Here is a 12,104-nt window from a genome sequence, read left to right as displayed (position 1 = left end):
TGTTTTGTACACTCAGTGTACAAAGCAATCCTGGAGAGGAATACATTCTCATGCAGTTTTATGTTTACAGCTCCAAGTAGAATAAAAAACATGAGAAAACACCCCGAAAAATTATTTTATGTAGGGTGGCTGACTAACGGCAAATAAACTATAAGCTTTAAAAATACAGAGAGTCGCACTCTCTATATTTAAACTCCCAGTAATTTATTGGGTAAATCACCAACGATTCAGCATCACTGTGCCTTCTTCAGGGTAATGTCATGAATGCTTGAACCAGTTTATGCAGATAAACAGTGCAATTAGTGCAACCAATGACAGTGAGGGGTGTGTCATAATAATTCAGTTAATTAGAATGAACACGGTGTTATTCTAACATCTAGCAACTCATATTCATGTTGTCAACCTATAACAAAAATATAGTCAAATCCATATTCAAATCATAGTCAAAGAACAGACTAACACACTAATATCATCACTGTGGTGATGATGATGATGATGGCGATGATGGTATTGATGGTATTGATGATGATGATGATGATGCGAAGCTACTGTACTGAAAAATCTTGAAGCAACGATTGTTTTTATACATTTATCTCGTATATAAGAGAAAGAGCATTACATTAATATGGATGATTGAAGGCAGCTGCTTAATCCACGCCTGGCGGCCTATTTAAACGTGCCCCATTCCTATGCTGTATGTAAAATAACAAAATATGGCGTTATCATACTCAGCCAATGGGTGGATATTTGTAATAGTTTGCTGTTGACGTCAGCAACGTGGGGCGCGCATTCCAGGGAGGGAAGAAGGTGGCGCCATCGGGCTCGTGCTCTGCTCGAGTGGGTATTTTGGATATCTGGCACAGGCCTTATAGCTTCTGCAAAATGCCTCGGGTGTAAAGGGGCCAACTATTATGGGGTACTGGGACCCCGCCGCAACGGGGTGGACAGACCGACCGCTGTTGAGAGTTCGTCAGGGCGGTTAACGCGGGGGACAAAGCACGCTGGACTGACAATCTTTACATACAAGATAGCCAGCAACAGACATCAAGAGGCTTGTTTTCAACTCAGCTGCAGAGGAGGCGGCACTGTTTGCAGGATTAAAGGGAGAGCTTGGTGTGTAAGGTCTTCCGAGTGTGAGGGACATTTTAGTCAGACAAGTTAGCAATTGCCGTGATTTTGATACCAAGGAACCGTATCTATGGAGATATTATCTACAAAAAGAGGATCCGGTCATCCCAACCCAGTGACAGAGCGGGTTCAGTCGGAATAAATCAATTGGTTAATCTCTTTTATTTTTGTCCGCCGGGCGGCGATGTCAGCTTTCTGCCTCGATTTGCACACATCTACCGCCGCGATTTCAGCACCACCCGAACTGGACAGCGACTGCATGGCGCACCTGCTAGATCAGGGCAACAAAACCCCACAAGAAACGGGAGGATTTCAGGGCCACTCGCTGCTACATACCGACTCTGGAGGCCTCGGGATGGCGTTGGAAGAGGAATTAGCCATGCTTACCGGGGAGCAGGACGAGGAGGAGGAGGAGGAGGAAGAGTTATCCGAATTGGAGACGCCTGTAATGGGACAGAATACAGACTTTTTGTTGCTCTTCCGTCAAAAGGAGAGGGATTTGGTTTTAGCTGCTAAACTCGGCAAGGCACTGCTAGAGCGAAACCAAGACCTGACTAAGCAATATGAGAAAATGAACAAAGATCTTAACGATAAACTTGAGGTAAGAAGCTAGTAGTACAAACACACACTGACAAATACTGTAGGCTACCATCATGCCAGATTCGTTTTTCAATTCAGTTGTTTTGGCCATCATTATTCAATTCATGTGGAGTTAAGCAGTGTATGTAAACATGTTGAACTGATTAAGACTGTCCCACATTATTGGTAATGCTGTTGAGCAGACTTCACTCTTTAAACATCTGTCTTGACAGTGTTTTCAGACTGTCTACAACTTACAGTACAGCTACAAACACCTCCACACAGTGTCATAACAGTCTAATGCCTCTTTCATGAAATCAAATTCGGAGCAAAACAGTACTCTTAAAGCAGGCCGAGGTCACTCAATTCTTACAAAGACTTTTTATTTCAATGATTTGGCTGTCTCACACAGACAGCACTGCAACAGTTAGAGGAGTTCACAACATCTTGCAGTGTCACTAAAGCCCTCAAAACCCATAGATGTCTTTTGCATTTTTCATGCTGACAGCAGAGCTTTTGTCCTTCTTATATTAACCCTCTCACACCACTGCACTTGGCCTGGACTGGAACAAGTCTAATCCCCTGGGAATGTCGCATGGGCATGGCCTATTGTATCTACTGTAGGATACATATGCTCACAAAACTGATCTCTAACAACACAGTACTATGCTATGACCCAGTGCACAATATTCATCAAGCTATTTCCAGGCTTTTTAAGGGCAGTTAATATTGTTCCTTATCCTTTTACCAACTTTGTTTTTCCAACCGTTTTTTACTCCTGATGAGGCCTCTTTGTTCAGGACTGATCACCCAGCATGCCCTGTGACCAGCCATGCCACCCATCCCAACCCCCCATACTCTGACCCCCTTGTGCTCTCATTAAAAGCCCACCCTCATTCCCTCACCCCCTGCCTCAGCCTTATCAAGCGACGGATAGAAAAAAAGCTGAAGCTTTGTGCCAACCTTTCAAAATCCAATGTCTTTTACTAGTCTCAGGCCTAACCTGGTCCCTCCAGTCCAGCATCATCTAAACCTGTCCCTTGTCTTCCCTCACCCACAGCACCTGGAGCAGGAGAAGCACGAGCTGCGGCGGCGGCTGGAGAACAAGGAGGGGGAGTGGGGGGACCGTGTGGCGGAGCTGGAGACAGACGTCCAGCAGCTGCAGGGAGAGCTGGAGCGCCATCAGGTCCAGCTGAGAGAAGCCGACCGTGACAAGTCCACGGCCATCAGGGAGCTGTCAGAGCAAAACCACCGCCTGCTGGAGCAGCTCAACCGGGTGAGTGTAGATAACTGTCCGTCTGTGGACCTGTCTGTCTGTCGGTCTGTCTGTCTGTGGACCACTGGGACTCAACACTGGATGTCTCAGTCTGCTGTGTTCATTTCTGGAGAGGGTACAACTATGTTCTCATATAGTATGCATACATGCACATGCATACACTCTGCTTCAATCTCTTCCCCCATGTCTCCATCTCTCTCTCTCTCTCACACATCAATATATGCTAAGTCATCGAAATTAAAGTGTAACGTTCCCCTCTTAAACACTGAATAATTTAGAATGATTGAGCTGGGGCGGCATACTCCTTACGCAACCCTCCTGTCAATATTGATAAGTAACTACAGGCTGTTGAAACAGATTTGATATCTTAGGTAACACACAATCTGTTTTAATAGTATACAGTATGTGGCTGATGGGTTAAGAACAGAGAAAGAGAGGAAGAATTACAGGATGACTGGGAGGCTGGAGGAGGTAAAGGTTCATTCAGGGCCACATGCACTTTGTAGAGAGTGATGGAAGTATGGGAGAAGCTGTCATTAGAACAAGGTATAAACAGGGCTATCATCCTACCTCATCCTGATATTGTCCTGATCTTGTCCGTTTACACTTATAAAATTTGATCACAATCAGATCACAATGTGTCTTTTAATCATCTACACCTGTCTAAATATATGGGCACAATCCGAATGTGGACAAGTTCCCGGACAAAGGACACATAATTAGCACCAGGTATAAACCGGGCTATTGATTCGACTCTATTCATGGCCCGGTTGGATTGATGGAGCTGAGCAACGGCAGGTAATACTGTTGATTAGACTCGCCTAAGAAGGTGGATTTACTACAGCCTTCAGTCAAATCACTCAATCCTAACTAATGAGGGAGGCATTGCCCTGACAGCCTAAATCCCAATGAAAACTAAAATAAACTTAGGTCAGGAGGGGAGTACACAGCGCTTCTACCAACTTGAGTCAAGGTGCAGCAAAAATCCCATAACTATCTGGACAAACAATTTTTTCAGATAAACAAATTCAGATAAACAAAAAGGTATAGTGGGTTCGCACTCAAAAATATATTGCATAAAGCATTTCGGCATGTATGCTATCCTGGATGCAGTGAAAATAATTTTCAAAAATGTAACAATGAAGTAAGCTTAATGCAACATATTTTTGAGTGCGAACCCACTATACCTTTTTGTTTATCTGAATTTGTGGGTTTTACGCACCCAATGGACATTCAATTCAGGACAAAAACACTCAATATTTCATGAATGTATTATCCTCTACATCAACAGAGTCTTTGAAATTATTTTACTGGTGCTCATCTTGCCACTAGCCTCTCATACCAGTCTGAGGCATCGAAACCAGGCATGGCGTCAATACACTGTTACTAAAAGAGACTAGCTTTCCAATCACGTGTGTCATGCTTCTGTGTGTGCTGCAGGGATATATCGATACCCAAAAGCTAGAACACCTAAACCTTTGAAAGTTGGTTAAGGTTGTTAAATGGAGAAAGCTTTGTGTTGACTGCAGTCAGAGGAGCAGTCTCCATTTTAAAGGCCCCAGGAGATAGGTGGGTGTTGCCTGCTGAGGTGACACCGGTGACAGTGTTGTGGGTGTGGGTAACACTGCCTGTGGTGTGGTGCCGTCTGTCCTGGGAATAGATGTGAGCTGCAGTCAGGCAGATGCTGCTTCCTTCCACAGCCCAGCAGGGAGAGAGCTAGCTAGCTGTCAATGGCTGTTTTTAGCCCTCATCACTAGGGCTGCTGCTGGCTGTATGCTGTCACAGATAGAGTAGCAGCACCACTGTGTCATACAGACCTTCACTCCCTCTCATTTCCATCTCTGATCAGATTAAAGTGAATTACCTGTCATTCACCATCAGTCTCTGACCATGGAGGGGTCGCTGAACTGGTCTGTTGCTATGGATCCTGCTAGGTACTTAACATAATTAAGTTGCAGTTGATTTAAAAGCAGCCCTGGTTGAAATTAAATATGGGTAGATCTTTGGGGGTAGAGACTTATGTAGGGCTTGGGGAGTGGGCTAATCGTATTCATGAGCCCGAATTGAGATTATTGATCAGGCCTGCGTGATTCAATGCTGTCGGATTCCAGAGAGACCTCCTGTGTAATAAAATGAATGGGGTCAGCCATGGTAGTCTGGCCAATGGCCTGCTTACTCCACGTCTCTGAGTACACCTCCTCCAAGTGAACCCACACCACCCTGACTCTGGAAACCTCCCCAGTAGTAGAGCCACCAGAGAGAGGACAGCTATTAGGATCCAAGTAGGTTTGTGTGTGTGGATAGCCCTAACCAAAGACATAGATTAGGAGATATTTTTGCTTTGTAATGACATTCTTTGTAGCATTAGTAGGGATAAGGATGCTAACAGTTTTATCTACAGACAGACCTTAGTCTTGTAATATTCACTGCAAAACAAACACCCATTCGTTCATTTTCAAGGTTCTTTAGGTTCTATTATATATATATATATACACACACACTCAAGCTTTAGCTCCACTCTGGACACAGTGTGTCCACTGTCTTCCAGTCTAAAATCAAGCATCCTCCCGGTAAGTGACAGAAATAAGAGGTAATCTGTTGCAGGCTGCATTAGAGAGCTTGTAAAATGGTTAGAATCCTGTCATGTGGTTGACAGCTCTTCAAAGGGCCATTCTCAAAATAAAGCTTTAAAGATTACACTCACAACAACAATGCACTCACAAAAACAGGTTTGAGAGAGGAACCAATTGTCTGCTGGAATCAAGTCTCTGATTGGATGCAGCAGGAATTAGCTTGTTGTGGAGGGGCTGGCCACAGGAAGTGATGTAAGACGCAGTGTATAAAATGCAGCATTGAAGGGATTAGGTCATAATCCTGTGTAATAGCCTTTCCTTATGAATTAAATCAGCAGCCAGAAGAACAACACTGCTCCATACTGCGCTCACAGCTAATTAAAAAACTGTCACTCAACTATTTTGTTTGGGTGGAGAAGAGTGTGTGTGTGAGCCATTGCCCCTCATGTCAAAGGACAGTGCAAACCTGGCACTAATACACTAGGACACCATTCGCTATGAGCTAAACTTAAATCTATGAGAGCACACACGCTACTAACATACAGTGCATTCGGAAAGTATTCAGACCCCTTGACTTTCTCCACAGTTTGTTACATTACAGCCTTATTCTAAAATGTATCAAATAACAATTTCCTCATCAAATCAATACCCCATAATGACAACGCGAAAACGGGTTTTTAGAATTTTTACAAATGTATAAAAAAAAAAAAAACAGAAATAACTTATGTAAATAAGTATTCAGACCCTTTGCCATGATACTTGAAATTGAGCTCTAGTGCATCCTGTTTCCATTGATCATCCTTGAGATGTTTTTACAACTTATTGGAGTCCACCTGTTATAAATTAAATTGATTGGACATAATTTGGAAAGGCACACATCTGTTTATATGATTCCACAGTTGACAGTGCATGTCAGAGCAAAAACCAAGCCATGAGGTCGAAGGAATTGTCTGTTGAGCTCCGAGACAGGATTGCGTCGAGGCACAGATCTGGGGAAGGGTACCAAAACATTTCTGCAGCATTGAAGGTCCCCAAGAAAACAGTGGCCTCCATCATTCTAAAATGGAAGAAGTTTGGAACCACCAAGACTCTTCCTAGAGCTGGCCGCCTGGCCAAACTGAGCAATCAGGGGAGAAGGGCCTTGGTCAGGGAAGTGACCAAGAACCCGATGGCCACTCTAACAGAGCTCCAGAGTTCCTCTATGGAGATGGGAGACCTTCCTGAAGGACAACCATCTCTGCAGCACTCCACCAATCAGGCCTTTATGGTAGAGTGGCCAGATGGAAGCCACTGCTCAGTAAAAGGCACATGACAGCCAAAAGGCACCTAAAGACTGTCAGACCATGAGAAACAAGATTCTCTGGTCCATTGAAACCAAGATTGAACTCTTTGGCCTGAATGTCAAGCGTCACGCCTGGAGGAAACCTGGCACCATCCTTACGGTGAAGCATGGTGGTGGCAGCATCATGCTGTGGGAATGTTTTCACCACTAGTCAGGATCGAGGGAAAGATCAACGGAGCAAAGTACAGAGAGATCCTTGATGAAAACCTGCTCCAGAGCGCTCAGGACCTCAGACTGGTGCGAAGGTTCACCTTCCAACAGGACAACGACCCTAAGCACACAGGCAAGACAACACAGGAGTGGCTTCGGGACAAGTCTCTGAATGTCCTTGAGTGGCCCAGCCAGAGCCCAGGCTTGAAACCTATCGAACATCTCTGGAGTGACCTGAAAATAGCTGTGCAGCAACGCTCCCCATCCAACCTGACAGAGCTTGAGAGGATCTCCAGAGAAGAATGTGAGAAACTCTCTAAATGAACGTGTGCCAAGTTTGTAGTGTCATACCCAAGACTCAAGGCTGTAATCACTGCCAAAGGTGCTTTAACAAAGTACTGAGTAAAGGGTCTGAATACTTACAGTACCAGTGAAAAGTTTCTTTATTTTTACTATTTTCAACATTGTAGAATAATAGTGAACACAACTATGATATAACACATATTGAATCATGTAGTAACCAAAAACGTGTTAAACAAATCAAAATATATTTTATATTTGAGATTCTTCAAAGTAGCCACCCTTTGCTTTGATTTCAGCTTTGCACACTTAGTATTCTCTCAACCAGCTTCACGAGGTAGCCACCTGGAATGCATTTACATTAACAAATGTGCCTTGTTAAAAGTTCATTTGTGGAATTTCTTTCCTTCTTAATGCATTTGAGCAGTTGTGTTGTGACAAGTTAGGGGTGGTATACAGAAGATAGCCCTATTTGGTAAAAGACCAAGTCCATATTATGGCAAGAACAACTCAAATAAGCAAAGAGAAATGACAGTCCATCATTACTTTAAGACATGAAGGTCAGTCAATCCAGAACATTTCAAGAACTTTGAAAGTTTCTTCAAGTGAATTCGCAAAAACCATTGAGCTGTGATTGAACTGGCTCATGAGGAGAGCCACAGGAAAGGAAGACCTGGAGTTACATATGCTGCAGAGGATAAGTTAATTATAGTTACCAGCCTCAGAAATCTCACCCCAAATAAATGCTTCAGAGTTCAAGTAACAGACACATCTCAACATCAACTGTTCAAAGGAGACTGCGTGAAAGCAGGCCTTCATGGTCGAATTGCTGCAAAGAAACCACTACTAAAGGACAGCAATAATAAGAGATTTGCTTGACCAAGAAACACGAGCAATGGACATTAGACAGGTGGAAATCTGTCCTTTGGTCTGATGAGTCAAAATGTGTGATTTTTGGTTCCAACTGCTGTAGCTTTGTAAGACGCAGAGAAGGTAAATGGATGATCTCCACATGTGGTTCCCACCGTGAAGCATGGAGGTGTAATGGTGTGGGGGTGCTTTGCTGTCATGATTTATTTGGAATTCAAGGCACACCCAGCATGGCTATCACAGCATTTTGCAGCAATGCGCCATCCTATCTGGTTTGCGCTTTAATGGGACTATCATTTGTTTGTCAACAGGACAATGACCCAAAACACACCTCCAGGCTGTGTAAGGGCTAGTTGACCAAGAAGGAGAGCGATGGAGTGCTGCCTAAGATGACCTGGCCTCCACAATCACCCGACCTCAACCCAATTGAGATGGTTTGGGATGAGTTGGACCGCAGAGTGAAGGAAAAGCAGCCACCAAGTGCTCAGCATATGTGGGAACTCCTTCAAGACTGTTGGAAAATCATTTCAGGTGAAGCTGGTTGAGAGAATGCCAAGAGTGTGCAATGCTGTCAAGGCAAAATGGTGGCTACTTAAAATAAGGCTGTAACGTAACAAAATGTGGAAAAGGTCAAGGGGTCTGAATACTTTCTGGATGCCCTGTATTTATCACCCACAGAACACAGCCACAGAGACACACACAGAAACACTTACTGTATTACTCATACAGACATAAAGACAAAAACACCTACAGTATACCCAGTGGTGTCTGGTAGGCTGGGGTGTGAGCTTGGCAAATCATCTAGGGCAGGGTTCCTCAAATGGCAGCTCGCGGGCCAAATGTATTTTATTTTATTGTTGGACATAAAGACTGTAAAAACACCAGCAAATCAGTGATTTTAATTTTGAGAATCTGTTCCATAGTATTCTCACGTGTAATAGAGAGATTCAGGTAACTGGCAAAATAAAGGAAATACCATCATAAAGTGTCTTAATAGGGCATTGGGCCACCACGAGCCGCCAGAACAGCTTCAATGCACCTTGGCATAGATTCTGGACCTCTTCTGGAGGGATGTGACACCATTCTTCCACGAGAAATTCCATCATTTGGTGTTTTGTTGATCATGGTAGAAAACGCTGTTTCTGGCACCGCTTCAGAATCTCCCATTAGTGTTCAATTGGGTTGAGATCTGGTGACTGAGACGGGCATGTGGTTTACATAGTTCATACACATAAAGCCATTCGGTGACCATTCGTTGTCACGTTCGTCATAACGAGGAGACCAAGGCGCAGCGTGATATGAATACATTCTTCTTTAATGAAAGAGAACACTGAACAAACTATACAAAAAAACTAAACGAACGTGAAGCTGACATGCAACTAACCATAGACAATAACCCACAAAACCAAGATGGAAAATGGCAACCTAAATAGTATCCCGATAAACACCCGTCTCTGATTGGGTACCAATTCAGGCCACCATAGACCTACATTTACCTAGACAATACCAAAACCCCATAGATATACAAAAAACCCAAGACAAAACAAAAACACATATACCAGCCTCGTCACACCCTGACCTAACCAAAAGCCTAAACCTATATGGGGGGGGGGGGGTCTGGGTGGGCATCTCACCTCGGTGGCGGCTCTGGTTCTGGACGCCGCCCCCCATTCTTTACTCCGAGTCCGCTCTTGTAGCACAAACCCGTGGCCCGTCGCTGGAGGCCCCGGGCTGTGGCCCGTCGCTGGAGGCCCCGGGCTGTGGCCCGTCGCTGGAGGCCCCGGGCTGTGGCCCGTCGCTGGAGGCCCCGGGCTGTGGCCCGTCGCTGGAGGCCCCGGGCTGTGGCCCGTCGCTGGAGGCCCCGGGCTGTGGCCCGTCGCTGGAGGCCCCGGGCTGTGGCCCGTCGCTGGAGGCCCCGGGCTGTGGCCCGTCGCTGGAGGCCCCGGGCTGTGGCCCGTCGCTGGAGGCCCCGGGCTGTGGCCCGTCGCTGGAGGCCCCGGGCTGTGGCCCGTCGCTGGAGGCCCCGGGCTGTGGCCCGTCGCTGGAGGCCCCGGGCTGTGGCCCGTCGCTGGAGGCCCCGGGCTGTGGCCCGTCGCTGGAGGCCCCGGGCTGTGGCCCCCTGGGTACTGTCGCCGGACGCGCTGGACTGCCAAGACGCACTGTAGGCCTGGTGCGTGGTGCCGGCACTGGTGGTACCGCCCATTCTTGCCCGGCAAATGCGAGGAGCTGGAATAGAGCGCACCGGGCTAGAATAGCGCACTGGAGACACCGTGCGCATCTCTGCATAACACAGTGCCTGACCAGTTACACGCTCCCCACGGTAAGCACGAGGAGTTGGTTCAGGTCTCCTACCTGACTCAGCCAATCTCCTCGTGTGCACCCCCAAAAAAATGATTGGTGCTGCCTCTCGGGCTTCCGTGCTAGCCGTGTACCCTCATATAGTCACCGTTCCTCTATTCTCCGGTATTTCTCCTCCTTAGAACAGCTATACTCCCCAGGCTGCGTCCAGGGTCCTGCTCCATCTAGTATTTCCTCCCATGTCCAGGATCCTTTTCCGTCCAAAATCTCCTCCCAAGTCCATAACGTCGGCTCCTCCTTTTCACACTGCTTGGTCCTTTTATGGTGGGTTATTCTGTCACGTTCGTCATAACGAGGAGACCAAGGCGCAGCGTGATATGAATACGTTCTTCTTTAATGAAAGAGAACACTGAACAAACTATACAAAATAACAAAACGACCGTGACGCTATATATATATATATATATATATATATATATATATATATATATATATATATATATATATATATATATATATATATATATATATATATATATATATATATATATATCAAGTGCTGACATGCAACTAACCATAGACAATAACCCACAAAACCAATGGAAAATGGCAACCTAAATAGGATCCCCAATCAGAGACAACAATTAACAGCTGTCTCTGATTGTGAACCAATTCAGGCCACCATAGACCTACATTTACCTAGACAATACCAAAACCCCATAGATATACAAAAAACCCTAGACAAGACAAAAACACACATATACCAGCCTCGTCACACCCTGACCTAACCGAAATAATAAAGAAAACAAAGATAACTAAGGTCAGGGCGTGACATCCGTGCCCTGTGGATAGGGGAATTGTCATCCTATGGGGGCATAGCCATGGAAGCCAAAATAATGACCTGTCCAGCATTTTTATACATGCTCTAAGGATGCTAGGATGTTAATTTCTTAACTTAGGAAACACACTTGTGTGGAAACCACACCTGCTTTCAATATACTTTGTATCCCTCATTCACTCAACTGGTTCCATTATTTTGTCAGTTACCTGTATATGTGATCGTATTTGTATTTTTTTATTAGGATCTCCATTAGCTAACGCCGTAACGCTAGCTTATCTTCCTGGGGTCCAACACCAATTAATAAGACATTACAAATCAAGACTTCAAACATTCAACAAGTAGACCATACAGACAATTGAAATACCTGACAGAAAACACATTTAACATTCAGTTGATGCTTTCTATTTCCTGTCCAGTCATATGGTCTATCACATTAGATGTTCTTTTATTTGGGATGGATTTACTTTTTTTCCTGAGAAATATGGATTGGTAAAGAGTTCTGTTCAGCTATGGCTCTATATACAAATGTAAGCAAGGTTTGAAATGATTGTTTTAGTCAAATATTATATATGTTTGGGCTTCTTGCAGTCTACATCCGCTCAACAACAAAAAACGAACTGTAATCAAATCAAATCAAATGTATTTATATAGCCCTTCGTACATCAGCTGATATCTCAAAGTGCTGTACAGAAACCCAGTCTAAAACCCCAAACAGCAAGCAATGCAGGTGTAGAGGCACAGTGGCTA

General features: G+C 44.9%; 1 protein-coding gene across 1 annotated transcript in view; it reads left to right on the top strand.

Annotated features, from left to right (window-relative positions):
• The first annotated feature begins 812 nt into the window (after positions 1-812).
• LOC109895090 (BICD family-like cargo adapter 1) overlaps positions 813-12,104 on the top strand; it is a 39,053-nt gene continuing 27,761 nt past the window's right edge. The window contains exons 1-2 of the mRNA XM_031830197.1: positions 813-1,729; positions 2,768-2,983. Coding sequence (XP_031686057.1) covers positions 1,313-1,729; positions 2,768-2,983 — 633 coding nt within the window. The 5' untranslated portion in view covers positions 813-1,312. The remainder of the gene's footprint in view (positions 1,730-2,767; positions 2,984-12,104) is intronic.

This window comes from Oncorhynchus kisutch, linkage group LG8, assembly GCF_002021735.2.
Source record: "Oncorhynchus kisutch isolate 150728-3 linkage group LG8, Okis_V2, whole genome shotgun sequence".
Lineage (NCBI taxonomy): Eukaryota > Metazoa > Chordata > Actinopteri > Salmoniformes > Salmonidae > Oncorhynchus > Oncorhynchus kisutch.
This window is presented reverse-complemented; position numbering and strand designations above follow the sequence as displayed.